Below are 24,151 nucleotides of genomic sequence, written 5' to 3'. Positions count from 1 at the left end.
GAGTAGGCACTCAATAAATATTTACTGCATGAATGGATGCCTGGTGACAGGTAACAGAAAACAAGAAACAGTAAGAGAACAGTGGGAAAGAAGACAACCCCCACAGGAAAATAGACTTAGGAGATTCAGAGAGTAAGGGAAGGTACTTAAAAGAAGAGACCATGAAATTGGCAAATTACTTTGCCATTCAACTGCTATTGTTATCAGAATTTGAGCATCATCACATAATGGTTAATAGCATGAGTTCTAATCCCCTTGCCCCCATTCAGAAACAGCTTGAGCAAGTTTAAACTGTGTGCTTCAGTTTACTTATCTGTAAAATGGGCTTAATAATGTGTGTGTGTGTGTGTGTGTGTGTGTGTGTGTGTGAGAGAGAGAGAGAGAGAGAGAGAGCGTGTGAAGTGTCACTCACCTATAACCAGTATGTAAGGTTAACAGTTACATTTATTTTTCTTATATTTTATTAGTAATATTAGTATTTGGGGTAGTGAAATGTTAGATTTGGTTTACTGATTTTTTGTGTTTTTTTGGTATAAGTGGAACAGTTTATTTCTGAATATGCTATAATTAGGACTAGAAGAAAAACACAGGGTGGGGCAAAAGTAGGTGTACAGTTGTGAGTACACGAAAGTTTATTCTTGTATTATGTATTAATTATTGTATTATTTTCCATACAAACTGTAAACCTACTTTTGCCCCACCCTGTATTGGAGTTTATCTAGGTTTTAGCTATAAATAAGAGTCCATATTTAATTATTTGTATAAAATTAGAGGAACCAAGCTTAGATAATCTGAAATTCTAGATAACAATCTTGAGATAACATAGTCTCTGCGTATCTTTTAATGTAAATCTGAGGAAAATAATTTTAGGGAAGTTCTATAGTTCTGTTTAGAATCAGGTAATTAAGCTTTTTGGGAAGGATAGTACCTAGGGGATATTTAAAAAACTGGACAACAAATTTCCATTATACTACATACTCATTTATAAAAGTGCCCTTGTATATATTTTGTAGCCAACAGGGTATAATCTATTTTCAGTAAACTAGAGAGTTGAAATCTTCATGTTTTTGTCAAAGTCTTGAGATGTGATGGAAAAGGTAGAGGGTTTTTTAAAACGGAATGAAATGAGACAAAAAATAGATTTTTACTTTTTTGGTATCACTATCTTGATCTTTAGTTTGTGAAGGGAAAACTTGGTTTCTTTTAGTAGAAGCCATTTAAAGACTAGGAAGTTTGTTTTCAAACACAGAAAGCCAGGCCCACTGCGTGTACCTTAGAGGAAGCAGCAGTGTAGGCAGCCTGTGGAAACAAAGGCATCGACGGTGGGCGCAGCTGAACTGAAGCTCTGAACGTGAACAGGGATTTAGACACTGACTAAACTTGGAAGAGGAGTGTGTTTGGAAATACCATTCAGATGCGATTATACAAACAAATGAAAGACAGAGGGGAGGAAATACTATAAATAGGCTTTAATTATTATTGTGCTTGAGGATGTATTGGCATTTTGGCATTGAGCCTAAATAATTTCTGAGAATTTTCCCTTGGACTACCGCTATCTATAAAACTTCATGATCATGTGGAAAGATTAAAATATGTTATAGTGGGTATTAACCTATATTTCTGCTTCCCTCTCCCCTTTTTTTAGACTTGGGAAGATCCCCATCGGAAAGATAATAGCACAAACTGCTGTGGAGATGATGATCCTATTGATGTTTGTGAAATAGGCTCAAAGGTTGGTTTTATAACCTGTGTTGTTCGAATGTGTTCTAGTGTATTCTTGAAATTTTAATTTCAGTTCTCTTTAGAAGGCACTGGTTCTTCAGCTCTTCAAAGTTCTAGCCTATCGGTCCCTCTGGTATCAGTCCCTTTTTTTAAAAATTTTTTTTAAATTTTATTTTTGTTTAAAATATTACAGATGTCCCTTTTTCTCCCCAATGACCCGTTCTACCCCGTCCCATCCCCCTCCCCAGTCCCCATCCCCACCATTGTCCGAGTCCTCGGGTTGTGCATATATGCATATAAATTATTTGGTTACTCTCTCCCCAGCCACCCACCCGCCCTCCCGCCCTCCTCCCTTTTTGTATATTGACTTCCTTCTCTTACGCTAGGGACTGGTAAACTATAGCCCAATGGCGGGTCAAAGCTAGCTCTCCACCTGTTTTCATAAATAACACAGCTACACCCATTCATTTACATATTGTCTGAGTGGTAGCAGAGACCACACAGCCTGCAAAGTCTGAAGTATTTACTTCCTGAGCTTTTATAGAAAAATTCAGCTGAGTCCCATCTTCAGCTTCCATTGTCCAGACAGGAAATTCAAAACTGACGAAAGCCGAGGGTACTCTTTTTTTTCTGTGCCTGCTTCCATGTTGTCAAGTCCTACTAGGGAAAGCAAAACTTACAGTTTCATAGGCTGCTGCTACCCATAGAATTCTGTCTCCGGTCAATTCATTTTTCAATTTTTACTGCATTTATTCCTAATATTTATTATTTTCTATAGACATTCAACTCCTTGCACTTTGTTCTCACTCCCAGCACAATGTCTTGTCTTTAATTTTGTGGAGTCAGAGAAACCAGCAGATGAGAGCTCCCTCACCTTTCCCCCTTAGACTTACAAACTACCTGTGCCTGCAAACATTGTTTCTCCCCCTTCCTTCTATGACTAGGAGGGTTGTCTTTTTTTGTCCAAGACCAGTGCTTCCACCCATGCTGTAGATCCTGTCCCTTTCTGCTTCTGAGGGACAGTATTTCTCTGTCTTTACTTTCATCAGGTAGTTACAACTTCTATTTCTTAGTTGTTTTCTTTCCAAATGTCTCCTGTCTCCTTTCCCTTCACATGAAGGCTTGTAAACAGTTTCCCACTTCATCTTCAACCTGTTTCAAAACTGTTTTCATCCTGCCATTATTTCAATGAAACTGCTCTCACTAGGGTCCGTGGTTACTTTTTTTTTTTTAGACAAATCCAACAGGCCTGTTTCATAGGTTTTTTCTGTTGATGTAAGAACCATCCAAACCTGTAAGAATTTTTATGAGTTTATTTGAGCCAAACTGATGACAATTGCCGGGAAGCAGAATCTCAACGGATTGAGCAAATGCTCCAGAGAATGGCAGTTTTGCACCTGTTTTATATATCAGGATTGTAGGGGAAGATGTAAGGGGAGGTTACATGAAATCCACAGGTGATACATTAGGGAGGGGGGAGAAAGTGGGGTGGTGGGAATCTCTGGGATTGCATAAAACGTAAAGGGGTTTTGACACATACTTCTTTTACATTGGTGGGTGCAGGGTAGTTAACAGTCAGCCATTAACAGGATAACAATAACGAGGGGTTCTGTGGTCTCTGCTCGGGGTTCAGTGATTGTGCCCTGAGGGGTGTGGTGAAAGGAAATTACTCTGACATTCCAAAGGTTTGTTATGGTAGATGCAAAAGGACAGTAGACTGGCTCAGTTCTGGTAATGATTTGACACTTTGTGAAGGAAGATACCAGCCTCGGACAAGACTACCCCCAAGACTTGCTTTTACTTAGGAAGTTTTCATTTCAGACCATCCCGTGCGGTTCCTTTAGGTCTCTGAGTTTGTAGGGCTCGCTACGCAGGCCCCCCGAGCTGGTCAGGTTAGCATGTAGCCCCTTTTTCGTCCACTTGAATCTCTAACTTGAATTTGCTTTATCATTTTATACTGTTAACCTTGTCTTTCTTCCCAAGACAGCCTCTTCACTTTACTTGGATTGTGTTATAATATCTTGGGCATTCTCTAATTCTGGTTCTTCTTGGTTGCTTTTGCAAGCTCCTTTTCTTCTGCATAAGGATTGGTTAGCTTGAGAGTTGTGCCCTCATCCAACTCCTTCCCCTCATTTAGGAACTTGCCTTGATGACCCTGTCCCAAGCACCCCTAGTTTTGCTGTCAGAATGATACCTCCAGCTCAGACCTGTGTACTCAGCTGCCTACTTCTGCCCTTGCATGTCTCCCACACATCTCAAACTCACTGTGTCCAAAACAGAGCTCACCCTTTCCTCCTGTCCTATTGACATCCCCCAGTATTTTCAGTCCCCCAAACTGCGGAGCCATCCTTGGTCATTCTTTGCTTTTCTTCATCCCATGAGTCATGAAATATTGATTCTGTATTGTAAATAGCCTTTAAGTCGATTTCGTTTTATCCTCAACTTGTGTTTCTGGTTTTACACAGATTCAGGGACAAACAAAGGGGCTGGAGTTTGCGTGTCAGACTCTGTATTTCCTATCTCTCTCCAGCAGAAATATAGCAGATTGTTAGCTTTCTTTCAAATGTAAGCTGTAGTTTAGGAACTTATCTTTTCAGATGTTTTCTCCCCAGAGGGGTAGTAAAGTCTGTCTCAAAGGACCAGATTAGAAGAAAGGAAGAATTTAAGTGTTTTATTGAGTACCTCCTGTGTTTCAGACCCTGTGTTACGTACTTTAGTCACTTTCACATATCCTATTTCACAATAAGTAATAGTCACTAAATTAAAGAACATTACATTGACGGAAAGGTTTATATATTAGAAAACTCTTCTTAGGGTATAACCCCTGGGGCCATTCAGTTCATATTAAGGGCAAATTATTATGTAAATTTACATTCTTATGCAGATATTAAGTGTGAGTGAAAAGATGCAATAGAAATATCTTATTTTCACTTAAAATTTTTAAATTTTATGTAAAAATTTGTAGGTGATAATGTAATTAATGACATTAGTAACTGGAGGAACTCATGAAAATGTACCAATTAATTGATTTGACTTAGTAACACTTATTTGTTACTGACAAAACATAGGAATTACTCTAAGAAAAGTTGATATAGAAGCTTTTTAATAAACCTGTCAAAGTCGCTAAATACGTAGAATAAAATTAAAAGTTTCAAATGAAAGTGATTTTTAATAAGGTATACATAGTTAATCTTGAAGGCATACTTTTACATTTTTCATAGAAAGCTTGGTATATAGTAGGTGATATATAGTAGGTTTCAGTATATTATTATTTTATAATGATGTATATATTATTTTATATACATCATTGCTGAAAAAACATATAAACTCGTTATTTTTTGTGGAAATGTAACATTGATTATAAATGGTCAAATGAATATACTTCTGGTTTAACGTCAATCATATAATGTAAAGTATAGGAGAAAATCCTATGGACCAAGAGAAAAGAGGATGCCCTAGAATGATGAAATAAGTAATATAAAATAAAAAATGAATTTTTAGATAATATAGTTGTCAGTAATACTGATAGTTTATTTTAGAACGTATTAATTTTGCACTTCTGATTACTATTTAAACCCAATAATCACTATTTTTTTTTTCATATTTCTTCTTTTTACCTGGTTTTGTTTTTATGTTTGATCCAAATTCTTTCTATGTTTAGGTTTATTTTTTCTTCAATAATATTTATTTTTCCAAGAAAATTTTAGTTATATTAATGAAAACAAAATCAAGCATCAGCCTTCCCTCATAATCCTGCTATCCCAGTAAATCATATTGTGTTTATCTCTGTTTTCTTTCTCCTTGGATAAATACATAAACATTTGGATTTTGTTTTGCATTTTTTCCAGTTCATTTTCTGTTTGGAGTTGATACAGTTAAAAGTTTTCCTGAATATAGCCCTGACTTTTTAACTTCTTTAGGGATAACTGGATATGGGAGGCAGAGTCCCTAAAATGGCTCTGCAAAGACATCTCCCCTGATTTCCAGAGTTTTGACTATATAGTTCCCTTGACTATATTATTTTATATAGCACAATTTACTGTAAAGTAGGAAGATTATCCTGGATGTCCCATGCAGGTCCAATGTAATTACATGAGCCCTTAAAAGTACAGAGCTTTCTCTGGCCAGTGCTAGAAGAGGAAGTCAGAGGTCCCAAGTACGAGAAATAGTGATGCACCATTGCTGTTGGAAAGTGGAGGAAGGGGGCCTATGGAAAGGAATGCAGTTGGCTTCTGGTTGCAGAGAGCAGCCCCTGCTTGACATCTAGCAAGTTAACAGGGACCTCAGTCCAACAGCTGCAAAGAACTGAGTTTAAGTGGATTCTTCCTTTGAACCTTTAGATCAGAGCCCAGCCTGCCCAACCCCTTGATTTTTGGCCTTATTAGGCCATAAGCAGAGAATCTAGCCATGTTGTGCCTGAACTCCTGACCCATGGAAACTGTGAGATAATAAATGTACACTATATTAAGCCTTTCTATTGTTACGTTACAACAGGAACCTAATACACAGGATAACAGGCCTCAAACAGCTTTGCTTTCCATGGTTTTCTTGTAGTCATTGGGTCCAGTTGAAGTTTTACCACGTTCTTCAAATTCTGAATCAGCATAGAACTTTTGTCGTAGGCCACTTAGTAGTTGACAAGTACGAGCTAAGTACATGGAGAGCCCAGAGAGGAAAAACGCTAACATCTATAGAAGACCTCTTATGTTCTAGTTCATGTGTCTGCTGTTTCCTTTGCTCTTTACTTCAAGGAATAAGTGATATGATCTCCATTTTACTATTGAGAAACCAAGTCCCCAAATAATGAGTGAAGTAATTTGCCCAACGTCACCTTAGGGAATGGTGGAAGAAGAATTCAACCTCACATATTTGTGACTTAAAAATCCTATCTTTTGAAATATTTCCATAATAGCTAGAAAAAGTCAATAATGACCCTGCTCTTATTTCTTCCTAAAACCTTTCAGGCATACCTGTGTTCTTGTTTCAGAATCTCAGCCCATTTTCAAACATGATGAGATATATGATTCCCAAAGATTTTAGTAACAGAATCTGCTGTGTACATTAATTTTCTTGTAAGGGTAGACTGAAAGTTTTGTAATGGAACAAGGAAGAGAGGCTTCATCTTATAGCCAGATCAACTTATTCCTTTAGTTAGAGACCTGAAATAGCATTTAGTAATTATTAAGTAAGTACTTGATTGCTGCATAAAGAAAAGGTTTTTGTTGGGATTGTGCTTCTTCTGTCCTTGGTTGTGCAAGAGTCCTTAAATCATCTGTAAGGAGTGTGGTGGTAGAGAGCGTCTTTAACACCCCATTGGAAATGGGCAGAGGGAGAGGAGCAGTCCTGGAAGTTAATAGTAGACTTAAAACCACAAACAGAGACATTTCTAAGGTTAAATTCCTTGACTGCTTATGTATCATTCATTTGGTGTCTAACATTGTATGTTCCCCGTAAATTTGTTGACTTGATTTAGAATGAATTGAAGTCTGGGGAGTTCAAAAGAGTTTTACTATTTGTTCCCAAGCTTCTTATCTAGAATTTTTGGTTTGACTAAGAGAGTTCCCTTTCCAGTTTGTAAAGTCAGTATAAGAAGGTAGTGGTTTATCTAATCCCGTTCTGTTGCTTATGAGATCAAAGAGCATGTATCATTCTGATAAAGTTTGATAATCCTGGACTACTTCCTGCTTGCCCTGGTAACCATGAAAGTCTCAGAGCTTCTCTTGCTCTTATGATGTCTGAAATTTCAAGCAAATGACTTGTTGTGAATAAAAATTAAACAAGTTAGAATGTGCTTTTTAAAACTATCTGTGATTTCCGGGAATTCTGATAGACATTCCTGCCACCAAAATCTACTGTAGGGCTCCTCAGCTTTGGCACTGTTGACATTTGGATGGATAGTCCTTTTACAGGGGACTGTCCTGCAGCATCCCTGGCCTCTTCCCACTAGGTGCTAGCAATACCTCCCAGCCTGACAACCAAAAGTATCTCCAGATATTACCAGATGTCCTCTAGAGGGCAAAATTGCCTGTGGTTGAGAACCAGTGATCTAGTTTATCACTGCCTTAAACAATTTAGCCAGTCTTTCATTGGTAATTATGTGATATGATAACTTGGAACAGTTTTGTTTTGTGAAGGATCTCCTGGCATGAGGTGTGTAGGTTTCCCAACAAAATTGTCACCTTTGAGAACAGAGATCCTTTCTTTTTATATGCAATGTGTCCGATATGGTGCTGGATACTTAATAGAGTCTAAACATCTAAGAATCTGGTTAATATATTTGTGTATGTTCCCCTAAAAATGAAATTTCAGTTTAGTTCATGCAATCTCACCAATCTGTTGTGTAAACTAATTACAACTTCATACAGACTTACATTAGTTTAGATTTATTTTGCAAATGTTCTAAAAGGATTTATTTGACTTTGTGGTTTAAAATCTGGTATTTTTCTCTCAAATAATCCCAGGACACAAACGTGACTTTGTTTTGCTTACCTTGCTTTCCAAATGTTTGATTCATTTTGAATCATGAAGGAATTTATTCTGAAGCATGTGTTCAAATTTCAGCTTGCAGTGAAATTCTGTAGCTGACTAAACCTTTAAAAATAAAAGGCTGTAGGAAGAATGATGCATATAAACTCGGCACAGACAACTTGGAGGAACCACTGAAATAATTTTTTTTAGCACATGAAACATCTGCTTGACCATAATGCTATTTCTTGGTTTCTCTTTAAATCTCAAAAACATCTTACGAAGACTTTTGTCTGTATCTTTAAAATATTGATAATTCTTTCATCGTCATTTATTATCTTCTTAAGGTTATATTCTAATATGTTAAAAATTTACTTTTCACTAGTAACTGAAAAATGTGTTTTGCAAAAACTATACTATGAAGCAGTTTAAAAGGATTCTCAGGTCTCTTTTTAATCCCAAGCAGCAGAAGCCAGGGTTGCGTGAGGTAATGACGCACATGGATTTATTTTCTGTTTAGTGTGTTTCTAGGCCGAGTACATTAAGTTTCAAGATCTATAAATAACTTCAATTTCTAAAAAGGGATCAAGATACTTAATTTTAAAAGACATGTCATAGAAGGCTTGTATGCCTGGTTTTACATTATTTTAAGTTATTAAACCTTTATTAAATTTCAGTCTACAGTGCTTTTCAGCATGGATTTTTATGAGATATGAGTAAACGTCTCCAAAGCTTTGCAAATACTGAATTTCTTTTTTCTTTAAAGGTTATTTCTTGTGGAGAGGTTATTTGTGTGAAGATCCTTGGAATTTTGGCTCTTATTGATCAAGGGGAAACAGATTGGAAATTAATTGCTATCAATGTGAATGATCCTGAAGCCTCAAAGTTTCATGGTGAGTCTATAACTTTGCAGAAACAGAAATAAATCTGATTCATTGGAATTCTTAGAATTTAAAAGAGTTTTATGTAAAACACACTCTATTGAGGAGTTAAATTATATGTTTTGTTTTTTATTCTCTCTCCATGGAATTTTTTAAATTTTTTTATTTTTTAAATATATCATTATTGATTTCAGAAAGAGGAAGGGAAAGGGAGAGAGATAGAAACATCAATGATGAGAGATCGGCTCATTGATCGGCTGCCTCCTGCACGCCCCCTACTGGGGATCGAGCCCGCAGCCCGGGCATGTGCCCTGACTGGGAATCGAACAGCAATCTCCTGGATCCTAGGTCGACTCTCAACCACTGGGCCACTCCAGCTGGGCTGTGATTTAACATTTTAAACTCCCTAGCATATGCCAAAGCACTGGTGCCTGTTCTAGTACATAGTATTATTTTTTTCTTTTTAAATTAAATTCATCGGAGTGACATTGGTTAATAAGATCATACAGGTTTCAAGTCTACAGTTCTATGATACATCATCTGTATATTGCTCTGCGTGCCCACCACCCAGAGTCTGCTCTTCTTCTGACACCCTATGTTTGACCTCCTTTAGTCTTTGGTGCTCAAAGGATTTAAATAACTTGTCTCTAAGTTGTACATCCAGTAAACAGGAGAACCATAATTTGAACTCATTTCTGTTTGATTTTAAAGTCCATTGTCCATCGATAGTACTGTACAGAGGAATTCACACTTGATAGTAGTCATTTGTATTATTTGTAACTCGTGGTATTGAAACCAGACTGCATAGGCTAAGTACCTTACTCCTCAAGTGTCCTAAGGCTTAGAATGAAAAATGTGAGCATTCACTTCCCTTCAGTGTGTGCGAGTGGAGATGACTTTGCGTTTACTCATCGCCTAAATCCGTTTTGTGTGTGCTTGTCCAAAAAGACAAGCAGAAATACTGAAGCTTGTTTAGTTTGGGATGAAAACTGGAATAAGTAAAACAAATTATTGTTTTGAAGGGACTTTTTTGATCCTATTAGAAGGCAACACGTGTATTATCTTCATCGTGAAAAATACAATTCTTCATAACTTTTTAAAATCCTAAAATTGAAAGGCAAGAATTATTGACATATTTTGCTCTAAAATGGTATGCTGACATTGTGTCTGGTGTTTATTTCCAGAATGAGTAGGATATGGAAGGGAATGGAAAGTATTTCCTCTGTTGTTTGCAGTGGGTAGTATCTTACGTGCTCTTATAAATCTAGATTTTGTAAAATAAATCCTGTAGTTTTAAGAGTTGTGTTTTCCTTTTCCTTTTGATTTCTTTTACCTTCACATTATTAGAATACATCCCACATATCTTTGTTGAATTTTCTTTTGTCTTCTCTCTTATTTTAGTGACCCAAAGAAGAAATAGATGTAGGCACGAATGGAAAGGCTGAAGAAATTATAGTATAATTTTTTTAAAAAAATCATAATTCCTGGAATACCAGGTGATCCTATGTAGCAGCTTTTATTTTTAATTTAAACACAAGTTTTGATTTATATTTATCATCTTTCAAACATCATACAGCTGTTCTCTTAGCTATTTCAGACAACAGAGTTTCTGTTGTCCTGCTGAGTAAGGAAGTGTTAGTGGGCAGGAATGATTCCTAACCTTACTTTTCTTTCTTCACTCCTTAGCTTGCTGTATTGTCTGTGTTTTCATCAGCCCCTCAGAAAGAAGGGAATTGGAGAGGATGAGAGCTGTATGATGCTCAGTAATTACAGGGGCTGAAAGCTTCCTAAATATGTGAAGGAATTTTTTAAAGTTTATTTAAGAGAAAACAGTTATAATTTGATTACAATTTTTAATAACTTTTTTGTATCATAATTAATTCATCTTCTAAAGGTGTCTATCTTATAATTCAGTAGGAGCTTAAGTATTATAAGCACATGGCTTATTTTATATGATGTTACAGGTTTAAAATAGAACCTTGGTCAGGTAACAAGGCCTCAGGAATAAATAAAAGAACCAATTTTATGATTACAAAAGAAAAGTATATTTGGATTCATATGATTAAATATTAGCTAATAGATAGGAAAAGTGTGGTACCATTCTCTACTATATATCTTTGAAAATTAATATACTATATTTAATATTAAGTCAAACAACTTTTTAAATGTTTCTTATGTGTCCTGCCCGCATTTACTTTCTAAAATCACAAACACAGGATTTTGGATGGCATTTTTAATCAAAATAATAATCATAGTACTTGGAAATAAAAACTCAGAAGAATAAAAAAGGTATATAAAATGAAAACTGAAGTTCTCCTTCCCACTTCTCACCCTCAGTCTTGCTGCTCATTACCCCTTCACCCTCGCCTTTAGTTCTCTTGAGTGTTTGCTTCCCTCCTGTAAGCAGCGTACTTACACATCTGTTTCTTAATTCCTGTCTTTTCCCTCCTGACTAAAGTTGCTGCTTTGAAAGATTAGGAAATTAACTTTTCATACATTTCTCAATTTTGTTACCATGTTTCTTCTTGTGTTATCGTAATAATTCTCAGTATTACACTTTGAGTTACATTTTTTGCTTCATTAATTTTAAACAATAGCTGGAGGCCTCCCAGGATGGAACAAGGCCACTGAGGTTCTTGCACTTCTCTCCTCCTCTGCCCCTTTCCACCCAGCTTCACTCAGCTGCACTGCTAGTTCTACAGCATCAAAAGGAAAAATGCTTTAAGTTCTGTTCTTTCCTGTAACTGTTTTTTCATGTTTTGACTCCTGATTTTGAAACTTGGAAACTAATGAATAGCATTTATAGTATTTATGTGAATATTATTCATGTAGTTTATCATACCATTTATTGAATGATCAGTTTTGGATAGGCTGTTCTCTTGAGCCCTCTGCATAGCTATTCTTATTTTTTTCATAGAAAAATCATTTTCCTAAAAATGATCAAAGTATAATGATCAGACATCACAGTACATATCAGTCTACTCCTTCTCTGTCTCTTGCCTCAAAAAAAAAAAAAAAAAAGTGAAAAAACGTTCAACTGCATAGCTATTATAATGGGTTTCTTTCCATTGCCCTTCTGGCTTATTAGTTCTACTCTTTCTTAGATTCTTTCATGTTCCCTTTTTTTGTTTTTTTCTTTTTCATTATTGGCTGGTACATTTTCCAAAAATTTTTCCAGAAAATGCATTGGAAGTTGATTCTCTAGTTTGGTACATATTAGAATTTCATGTGTGTGTGTGTGTGGGGGGGGTCACCTACTACTTAACTTTAAAATATCTAATGCAGTAACTTTAAATATAAATAATTGTGCATGAATTGAAATTTCTATTACAAAGGAGTGAGTAATTTTATAACAGTTTAAACATTTGCCATAATCTGTGCTTCTTGATATTTTTATTAGATCAACAGGAGGAAAGATTAAAAGCATCTAGCAAAAGAAGCTATCTGGAAATTTTTTAAAAATCCTGTAGTTTTCTGAGGATGTGTGTAATACAGAAATTTATAAAAAATTGTAAAAATTATTTTCTATACATTTTTATTGTTGTTTAGACATTTAAAAAATGAATCCTTCTTACTCATTTCCACTACTTGAGAAGTAGCTGTTTTGTTTTGTTTTTTGACATGGTCAGTACCTTTTTGTTTCTTAAACAAAGAAATCTGTTTTAATTTATGAACAGAGTGTGTGTGTGTTGGCTATATTAATTTAGACACATTTAATGTATGATTCTGCTAGGAAGTTTTAGGGTTTTATTTGTTATGAAATAACTTCTTTGATCCCAGTGAACATATGTGCAAACTTTGGGAGACTGTAATATCCTGTAATAACAGTTACAGTTTTTAACTTTGACATGACTGAGCTAATGCTAGTAATTGCATCAGAGAATGTGTTTCAGTTAGAAAGAAACTGTTTGCTGGCTGTATTTCTGTAATTTCTACATTATTATTTAAATCTTGAAGTTTTACCTTCTGAAACTGGAGTAGCCACTGTGAAAATCTAAAAAAGTTTAACATTTGAAAACAAATTCCTTATATTCCCTGATAGAAAATTGGTCACTTTGCCTGGCTCATTAATGCTTGGAGAGCACTAAGGCCATTTAATGCACTGTAATTAGATTTTTAGACTCTCATGTTCCCAGTGGTGCCGTAATGGCCTGAAAGAGTTAGTAAGACTCCAGGACACCTAAATTGTTACTAGAGAATACTTTGGCCATTAGGAATAATAGCACTTAGTTATGAAATAACCAAGTTCAGAGCTTTCTTTTAAGAAGATCAAAATGTGAGGGGTTGTGTAATTTCTGTCTCGATTAAATTAACCACTTTCTATAATGTAGAGCTTCATATATTCACCAAACAGATGTTTGAGCCTCTCCAGAACTGCCAGTGATGCCTCAGGACCTTATGTCAGGGGACATAACATGTTACCAGCAGTGGGAGCACGTTTTCTATTTATGTTTTCCACCCACAACTTTAATGCCTTGTCCATCTTAAGCAAGCACTTTTACACACTGTGGTTGCATTTTTGCAGTTTGAGGTACAATATCAAAAGTAGCACGAATTTCTTTTTCCTTCCTCACAGTTTTACAGATAGAAGATTCATTCTTGCCATATGTGTTTCATCCTCAGGATATAATATTTTTTCTTTTTCACTAAGTTGAGAATTTTTACCCTTTTACTTAAAGGAAGCGCTTTACAGCTTCTCTGGCATATCTGAATTGCCAGCATCACTACTCTTGCACTTTGGGGCCATTATTAAGTAAAATGAGGGTTGAATACAAGTACTGCAACACCATGACAATCGGTCTGGTAACTGAGATGGCTGCTGAGTTAGCAACAGGCAGGAAGCATCTACAGCATAGATACGGTGAACTAAGGCATGATTCACATCCTGGGCGCGATGGGTGAGATGGCAGGAGATTTCATCACACTGCTCAGAATGGTGCGCAATTTAAAACTTACGGATTGTTTATTTCTGGAATTTTCCATATAATATTGGACCAGGGTTGATCATGGGTAATGGAAACCCCAGAAAGTGAAACCACTTTCTGGGTGTCTATACTGTCTTTCAAGGCAGGAATATATGTGTGGAAACTGAATCTTTGGCTTAAACTTTCATTTGCTAAATTAAAAATTTTAGTGTCCCGGCAATTATTATTTTTAAAAAATAAGCAAATTAATATGGTATTTGATTTCCTTACTTCCTAAAACACAATACTGTCATTTAGGGGGCAAAAATAAGGAATAGCATAGTAACCTTAGGGGAAAATACCTGTGTTAACTTTTGTAACCAGAAAAAATGGAGTTCAGTTCGATTTCCTGTGCATGTTCTCTGGCACAGAAAGGGGCTGGCTTGCCATCGTTGCCAGTCTAAAAGCCAGTCTAATTTCTGGAAGATTTACGTCATGCCACGGAGGTCTGCTGAATGCTTCTTTTGGAGCATCTGTGTAACAAGTACGCAAGCATCAAATTAGGAGACTGATGAACTGGTGGTAGGGGGTTGGTTAGTAACTTGTGTGAAGTCATGCAGAGAGCCATTGGGATCCAGTTGGGGTTGCCAGGTATATTTGTGGCCTGGGACAACATTGCTTTCTGGGAGTCCTGACCATTTGCTCTTAAATAATGTACGCATCAGTGGGATAATTATGACTAAAGGTTCCAGTAAAAAGATGGCTCTTTTGGTCTTCATTCCTTTCATTTCATTAAGAGTTGTACCTTAATAGGGGTGTGTGTGTAGGGATGGGGTGTAGGAGAAGGCAGTTGAGGAGCGGCGTTAAATTGAGTAAAATGTACTATAATTAAGAATAGAAGTAGATTTCTGGGACTCTTGCCTCTGTTTTAAACCTTGACCTCTTTCAGTGTTTTTAAGGTTTCATTCATATTTCTATGATGTGGTAGAGAGTAGGGGAGACTTAAATTCTAGAATCCGCTCCTGTTTGTTAGTTATCTGACCTTGGACAAGTCATATGACCTCTTGAAGCTTTAGTTTCTTCTCTAAAGTTGATCCCCTAATCAGTAAATGTTCCCGAGGGTTTTTCCAATCTCTGAATTTTGGTTGTTCTTGGAAATAAATTTAGTCCATTATTTTTAGCCTGTCTTCTTCTAAAGTAGAAAGACCTAAATTATGTTCAAAGTTAGCGATGAAGGGAAAAGTTTTAAGTGAAAGGATATGAGATAGATTTCTTAGGGACATTGGCACATTTTTAATTTCTGCAGCTGGAACTTCAGTGGCGGTCTGTCTGACCCAAAGCCTGAGCTGTAGCCACTTTGTTATATGTTTCATATTAAAATTCGATTAGAAGAATATTTGAATTTCTATTATGCACAAGACATCTGGATGGTTTTCATTTTATTGGCCATGTGAAATTTCTCATGAAATGATAATGAACATGTGTATCTTTGGAAAAAAATTTACTGTCTTTTCTGGGAGGTTTTTCTGATACAGTACAAATAGACCGCCATGTAGTGTGTTAATTTCCATTATTTTTCATGACGTTAGTACATATTTTCAGTACAGGTGTTGATAAGAGTAGAATTTTGGGAAAGGAGAATGGGAAGGAAAGGACAACTAAAATGAAGGATACTGTTCATTAAGCTGCTCTTAAACACGGATACGCAGAGCAGGGTGGGAAACACAGAAACCTTTTAGAGGTCCTGAGTAAGCACAGACCATCACAGCAGTTCTCTGAGCTGGACCCTCTAAATGTGATGGAGAAAATACAGTGTGTTCTGGAAAGGAACCGTTGTTTCTTGTGAATGTTTATAAAATGTCATTAAAAACATGTGTTCTTGCTTCCCACAGATTTTGTGTAGAGGCCAGTGTGCCCACGATTAGTTCTGTGAGAGCAGCATCTGTAGTTGGAACAAGAGCTTAGTGCATTTACATCACTTCCTGTGGTAAAATCCATAGACTTGGAAACTCCTTTGTTGTTTATTTACTTATTTTTACCCTCATTGGACAAAATTTTAAGCATGAAGCCATTTCCTGGTGTCTTTTTTTTTTTTTTTTTTGATAATATGGGCAAAGAGATACAGCACTGCATTTATGTTACTGGTTTTCACTAAACATAAAAATGAAAAGTGAGCTGATTGTGTGCTTTCTTCACTTCATGTTATGGTTTTATGGAAATTATCCAGATAAAAATGGCATTTTAATTTTTTTTCTTCAGATGGTTTTCATGGAAGTAACGGTGGTTCTCGATTTGGGGATGTGGGCAGGAAGTAGAGATGGGAATGCATATCATTTGATAACACTCCCAGGTTGAGAATCATTCCATTAATCTATCTATCTTTGCTTATTGATATTTAATCTTGGATCTAGAATAATTGGTAACAATTTGGATATACATTCAGTTAGGAGATGTAATCACCTAATCAAATTTGATGATGTCTCCCCCCCCACATACACATCTGCTGTCTCATATTTAAAGCTACTGTATTGAATTTATGTCCTTTAAGACCTTGAGCAAATTACCTAACCTGACGGAGCCCCAATTTCCTAACTTACATAAAGGAAATAATACCTAATTTACAGGTTTTAAAGCTCCAGTGACATACTACTACTGAGCATTAAAAAACTTTTTTGCCAATCTGATAGATGAAAAATGGTATCTTTTTTAACTTTTGATTTTTCTGCTTAATGCTAGGATGGAGCATCTTTTTCATGTATATATTGGCTATTTGTATCTTCCCTTCTCTAAATTTTCTAGACACATTGTTCCCACTTTTCTATTGAGTGGACATATTCTTTTGATATATGAGAATTACTTGGTTATTTATTACTTAGATTGCAAATATTTTCTATCTGCAGAAAAACTGTTGCCCTTTGGTTTACAGATATTTTTACTTTTGATGTATTTCATTGTATTGGTCATTTTTATACATGATTTTAGCATTTTGATTTATTTTATCATTCATTATGATATTCCTCATAGCCAAAGATTATTCTAGTCATTTTGATTCTTAAGATTTTTTTTACCCCATAATCAGAAAGATGTCTTTATTTCCTTTTTCTTTTATATATATATATATATATATACACACACACACACACACATATATATATATGTGTGTATATATATATATATTTATTTATTTATTTATTTATAATTGGGTCTTTAATTCATGTGGAATTTATTTTTTTCATATATACAATTTTCCATTGCCACTTAACAGAAAAATCTGTTCTCTTCTCACTGTTTTGAATGTCTCCTTTATCATGTATTCCATTTTTATTTATGCAAATAGTCTGTTTTTGGATTCTGTTTGGTGTCAGTGATCTACTCCTGTGCCAGTGCCATGTTATTTTATTTACTATAACTGCATAATAAAACATTCAAGACAAGTTCCATTTTTATTCTACTTTTTCAGTATTGGGTGGTTTTTTTTTTATGCCTTTATTCTTCTGTGCAAATTTCTGAGTCCAGTTGTCAAGGATTTCTGCTATCTTTAAAATATTACATGATATATATTTCTACATTTATTCATACTTTCTTGGATATCTTCTAGTAAAGTGATATTGATTTAGTAATAAAGGTCTTGCTACATTTTATGTTAGGTTTGTGTCTAGGTACTTAATATGAATTGTTCCATTACAAAAGCTTTGTACAGTTCCTGGCATGTTCTAGGTGCTGAATATGTATTTTTTTAATTGATGAATAAATGAATGTAAGCATATATGTATTATTGATAAACAAAAAAATGAACGTTTTGAATAAAGTCTGAAAGTATTGTCAAAATAGGTACATTTTCATTTATTTTAAAGGGAGAAAACTTACGTACTTATAATTTTGGCCTTTTTAACAATTGCAGTTGTATTTCATTAGAGTCAGTTTTACTGTCCAGAGATACATAGTCTTTGGTATGTGACTTCTTTCTCTTGCATAATGCTTTAGGGATCCATGCATATTGTTGTGAGATGGTAATTATATGTTTAACTTCATAAGAAACTGTCAAACTATTTACCAAAGTGGCTGTACCATACACTTTATTACTTCCAGAAGATCCGTAGTTTCCATCTCATGTAATTTCTCTTCAACTTGAAGACTTTAGCATTTTTTGTGGTGCAGTTCTGCTGGTGATGAGTTCTCTCTATTTTGATTGATCTGAAATTGCTTTTTCTTGCCTTTGTTTTGGAAGCGTAGTTTTACCAGTTACAGAACTGTGAGTTATGGGGATTTTTGTAAAGATGTTCCATTTCCTTTTGGCCTCAATTGCTTCTGATGAGACGTCACATATCGATTTAGTGTTACCCAGTATATAATGCAGGGTGGGGCAAAGGTAGGTTTATAGTTGTTCATATGGAAAATAACACAATAATAAATAAAGATACAAGAATAAATTCTGTGTTTCTCATACTCACAACTGTACTTTTGCCCCACCCTGTGTATTGTTTTCCTCGGACTGTTTTTTAAAGATTTTCTTCTTATCTTTAGATTTCAGCTATTTGTGTGTGTGTTACATGCTCTCCTCTTGCCTTCATTCTGAGACTCAGAATACAAACCTTTTAGATGATTTTCTATTGTCTCACAGGTCACTGGAACTCTCTTCATGCCTTTTCAGGCTTCCTTCCTTCCTATTCTTCAGACTGGATAATTTCTATTCATCTCTTTTACTTCCCTGATATTTCTGCCATATCCAAGTTTTGATTGAAACTATCTGATTTTTTATTTCAGATACTCCCTCATTTGTTCTTTTTTTGATAGTTTTTTTAAAAAATATGTTTTTATTGATTTCAGAGAGAGAGAGGAAAGGAGACCGAGAGAGAGAGAGAGAAACATCAGTGATGAGAGTCATTGACCGGCTGCCTCCTGCATGCCCCCGACTGGGGATTGAGGCCGAGACCCGGCATGTGCCCTGACCGGGAATCGAACAGTGACCTTCTGGTTCATAGGTTGACGCGCAACCACTGCGCACGCTGGCTGGGCTTTTTTTGGTAGTTTTTCACTTCTGTTCCTTGTCTGAGATTTCCATGGTTCATGCATTGTGACTTTATTTTCCTAAAAGCCCTTGAACATATAATAGCTACTTTAAAATTCTTGTTAGCATCAGTCATCTCAGGATTGATTTCTGATGGCTTCTTTTTCCCTTGATTAGGGGTCTCAGAGATGTTCCGGTATGTACAATAAATGATATCATCATCCTGCGTTTACTGACAGGTATTTTTGTTCTGTATTGAGTCTGCAAGTTGTGCTTATTTTTCTGAGTATTTTTGGTTTTCTCATTTTATAAGTTATCTATCTTCCTGTGGGTTAACCTGAGGGAATTTGTCGAAACGAATTCAGAGCCTTATCTTTGTCAGAGGTTTCTGTTTTCTGTAAAGCAAAATGCTTTGGAAAATTAAGCGTTGTTTTTCATTGCTGATAATTTGGTTAATATACTTGAGCTGAGCGAAAGTTTTATTTAAGAAATAAAAGTAATTTAATTTATGTAATTCCTCTCTATTCCAAATGTTTAAAAATTGGTTATTTAAATTTAACTTAAACGATAGAAATGAAATACTTTATAAGAACTAAATTGTCATAATATTAGAAATAAAGGTAAATATGTCTGTCATGAAATAGTAAACTAATTACAAATTCATTCGAGTCTTGCTCTTTACCATAGGAAAAAATATATAGAAAAAGTTACGAATAAGTGTACATGTCTGTGTATGTATGTCCAGATGCCTCTTATATGCTATTTTTAGTGCTTGTTTACATTTTTTATGTCTATATCTAGCTGCTTTTTCAGTAGAGTTATACACATTAAAAATAAAATCGTTCTCAGTATTAATGAAAATATTGTAATAATTTTCTAAATCATTTATTCATTTCTTGATTTACTTTTGAGAGACAAAGCTTTCCTCTGAGTATAGCTTTGGCTGCATCCCATGGACAAAGTTTTAGGGGTGGAGGGCTGATAATTAATATTTGTTAAGAGTGATCTCTTATTTTTTATTAGATGATTTTCATATATTACCTTATTTATTTCTCACAAGAACCTTCATTTTCTTCATTTTGTATTTGAAGAATCAGACCAAGTAATTTATTTGTCTAAGATGGCTCAATAGTATATGAGTGCCAGAACTGGAATCTGAACTGAGTGCTGTCTAATTCCAAACAGGATGTTTTTCCTAGTTTACCTTACTTCTTATAAACTTGCTGAGCATTCTCAATTGTCATCATTTCCTGAATGTTCTTAGAGTTTTTATTTTATTTTGGATCAAAAAGTTATTTATTAAACAAGATTGTCGGGTTTTTTGTTTGTTTTAGAAGTTTTTAATTGTGTAGTTGGGGGGACAGGGTGTGGTTCTTTTTTTAATGGGTTCAAAGAGTTACTTAAAATTTGTATTGTTGATTTTTAGATATACTGCATTATGCTAACCGAATATGTTGTCATAATTTTCTCATGCTCCTAATCTTTTAGTGTTTTCTTTGTTTTTAGTATATAATCATTGTTAAAGTTCATTGGTGCTTTAATAAGTCTCTAGATATAAAAGTTCTCATGCTTTAGATATTTCTCTCTCTCTGACTCTCTCCCTCTCCCCCTTCCTCTCTCTAAAATCAATTTTAAAAATAAAATAAATAAGAAATAAATTAATTAAAATGGAGAGCTCTGGAAAAGATCAAACCAAATTGAACTTTAAAATTTGTCATTTTATTTCATCATTGTTTTCTGTTGTGCTTTTTTAGCCAGCCTTTAATAAAGAAATATATAAAATTTCCAATGGATTTATTTAGAACTGTGATTTTTTATAAATCATATATCTTTAGTTTTAACATAAATATTCTCTTAAGGAGACTCCATATAATTTTTGGTAATTAAACTTTCAAATTTGAAAACAGCCCTGTAATAAAGTAAGTTATGGCTGCACATTATTTGTCACAAGTCAGGATGCCTTTTATGAAGGTTTTTAAAAAAAGACTAGGGTGATACATATTTAGGTGACTGTTTCTACTTAATTTTACAAACTAGTCCTTTTTAGCTCTTTGATACTTTAAGTTTTATGTAAGTCTTATCTTTAGTGGTTTTTGTTATTTTTACCTCCCCCACATGGGTAAGTCCTCTCAGTTGTGCTTTCTGTAGATAATCCAAAATGGACCATTTGTTACCACCTCCATACAACTACATTTAGCCTCTTACTGGATTTCTGGCTTCCACTTCTTCCTCTACATGGTCTTTTCCCTACATAGCAGATAGAGAGATCTTCCTAAAAACTTGTGCTCCTCTGCCCAGATCCTCTACTGGTTTCCCACCTCAAAGTGAAAAGCAGAGTCCCTGGTGTGGCCCTCAGAGCCCTCTGTGACTGGCTGGGGCTGCCTTTCTCACTCTGCTCTAAACACAGGGCTTTCTTACACTTTTTCTTGAACATCTTAAACACACTCATAGCTCAGAAGATTAGCACTTACCATGTTCCTCCCAAGACGACTCTAGGTATTTGAATCAGTTGTTTCTGTACTTCATTCAGGAATTTACTGAAATACATTTTATCAGAGGTTGTCTCTGACTCTTCATATTTAAAATCTCCCCACCTCACTTGCAAAGCAGTCTACATGTGTAATTGTAGACTTTTATGTCTTTTTTTCATCTTTAGCTATTTTCTTACCCAGGCCTAATTTGACAGCAGATATTTTTAGCAACCTATTCTATTGAGTTCTTTCAAAACATGCAAATTAATTTTATAGAATCAGAATCTCTTTTTTGTACTGATAAAATCACTGCTTTATATAATGTTTTATTAACTCTCATAACTAAGATGCAGTTGGCATAAATGTTTTGGGAATAAATACAAGTGGTGTTTGCTAAAGCTGAAACTTAACTGGAGGAAGCAAAGTGTGGGTTTTATTTAGAGTTATCTGGTAGACTCAGCATACAGATTACTGTGGACATCAGTCAGAACATTTTAAAGAAGTCTTTGTTAATCGTCCAGGGAGTTGATCAAGTAGATCTTGATTAAAAGAATTTCATTTGTAATGAAAAGCAGAAACTGAAATAAATAGCTTGATTATGTAAAAAAGCTCTTCTAGGTTATTCTAACTTACTAGATTAGTTCGTCTTGAAACTATATGATTACCTGTAATAGAAACTTTAATGTGAAGTTAATTCCCAACATTGGGAATAAATGACTACTATAGAATTACTGCTTTTCTTAAAATATATTGTAAAAAATACATCTAATAAAAAAAATTCTGGAAGCGGATGACAGTGATGATTGCAGAACATTGTAGATGTACTTAATGCCACTGAATTATACACTTAAAATGGTAAATTTCATATTATGTATATTTTACCACAATAAAAGAAAACATTTAAAATAAAAATATAACTAACACTAATATCCTTTTAAAGTAAGTAAAACCTCTGACAATATTACTGTGCAGTGTAGAAAAAAAGAATTTATGGAATTAGAACACTTGTATTTTTATAACATAGTAGTCCCCCTTATCCACAGTTTTGGTTTCCCAAGGTCAACTGCAGTCCAAAAATCTGAAATGGAAAATTCCAGCACTCTCCAATGGATAGGTTTCCAATTGCACGCAGATCTGAGCAGCGCGATGGAGTCTCGTGCTGCCCCGTTTCCCCCTTCGCCCAGCCGGGAGCCACCCCGTGTGCAGCATGTGCGTGTGTACATGTGCTGCCTGCTCTCAGTGACCACGTTGGTTATCAGATAGGGGGAGACTGAGAGACCGCATTCACGTAACTTTTGTTACAGTATGTTGTAATAATTATTCTATTTATTTGTTATTGTTAATCACTTTGCCAAATGTATAAGTTAAACTTCATCATAGGTGTGTATGTATAGGGAAAAACAGTGTATATAGGATCCCGGCACTGTCGCGGTTTAAGCATCCACTGGGGGTCTTGGAACGTCCCCTGCACAGATAAGCGGGGAAGCTGTGCTAGTTCTACCATGAAGGAGTTGGATAAAGTTTGGCAAAGCCTTTACATTTTCTTAGCTATAGTTTTCTTATGTTTCATGTGAATGGTTGTGCTTATTCTGAACCCTCACAAGTTTTATGAGGAACAAGTGAGGTTATTTACATAAAAAAAGTCTTCTATAAGCTGTAAATCAGTTTGTAGATTTTAGGTGGAATTTTTCTTATTTTCAGAAGAGTAAATCATTGAACTGACTATTGGTATTGGATATAAGATTTTATCTTGAGGCACTTGCTATTGTAGAGGTTCTAAAAAGGTTTAAATTGCTTATTTTCAATTTTTGGTGTTTTTTGGTATGCAAATCTAGCTGTTTTTTCCCCCCAGGATTATAATTAATTGAGAATAGAAAAGTTTAGCTTGTATTTGGATAGTTTACTTCTTACTGGCATTATTAAATTTTCAGGTTTATTTTATTTTATTTTTATTGATGTCTTTGCTTAACAGATCCTATTCATAACTTCTGAGGAGAAAGCCTCCTAAGCTGAGATAGATATTGAATAACTTAACTTAGCTTTTCCTTTCTTATTTGATGTAAGTGAATAAAAAATCAGTTATCAAAAAAAATTTTATTCAGGGGACAGAGAATGGCAGATTAGGTAAGGCACAATGATGAAGTCATAAAGCAGATTTAAGTTATAGAAACTTACTTACTTCAGTGCCTCTCTGGTTGCTCACCTGGCGTGGACTAAAAGAATTTTGCCCCGTCTGTACAAGAAAACAGTGAGGAGCTCAGTGGTACCTAACTTACAGAAGTTATTTTTCACAAAAATAGAGACAGGATATACCATCCTGTTTAAAATTGCCCTGTCCGCACTCTTTCTTACTCTGCTTTATTTCCCTTCATCGGGCTTTTTGCCGCTTAGCATGTTATGTACTTGTTTCTTTAGTTGTCGTTTGTCTCTTTCTACTGTGTAAGCCACTTCCATTTACTGTTCTCTTTCACTGCTTAAAACAGTGTCTGGCATATAATGAATGAGAAACTTACTAAATATTTGGCATATGTGCTCATGAAACCTTTCTCACCCACCTCTAGTGTGTTCTCTTCTGGGTACTCCCCTCTCCTTCCTGTCTTTAGTGTTCTTTTAGCTTAATATTTCTGGGACACTTGCCCTACTTTAAGCCCTCCATTGCCTGCAGGGTGACATCAGCTTTAAGCTCTTCTCAATCTTCCT

General features: G+C 35.1%; 1 protein-coding gene across 2 annotated transcripts in view; it reads left to right on the top strand.

Annotated features, from left to right (window-relative positions):
- The window catches only part of PPA2 (inorganic pyrophosphatase 2), an 84,106-nt gene that overhangs the window by 38,548 nt on the left and 21,407 nt on the right, over nucleotides 1-24,151 (top strand). For both annotated transcript variants that reach the window (XM_081136003.1, XM_081136002.1), the window contains 2 exons: nucleotides 1,646-1,732; nucleotides 8,954-9,080. In XM_081136003.1, coding sequence (XP_080992129.1) covers nucleotides 1,646-1,732; nucleotides 8,954-9,080 — 214 coding nt within the window. The remainder of the gene's footprint in view (nucleotides 1-1,645; nucleotides 1,733-8,953; nucleotides 9,081-24,151) is intronic.

This window comes from Miniopterus schreibersii (assembly GCF_964146895.1).
Source record: "Miniopterus schreibersii genome assembly, chromosome: 1".
Taxonomy (NCBI): Eukaryota; Metazoa; Chordata; class Mammalia; order Chiroptera; family Miniopteridae; genus Miniopterus; species Miniopterus schreibersii.
This window is presented reverse-complemented; position numbering and strand designations above follow the sequence as displayed.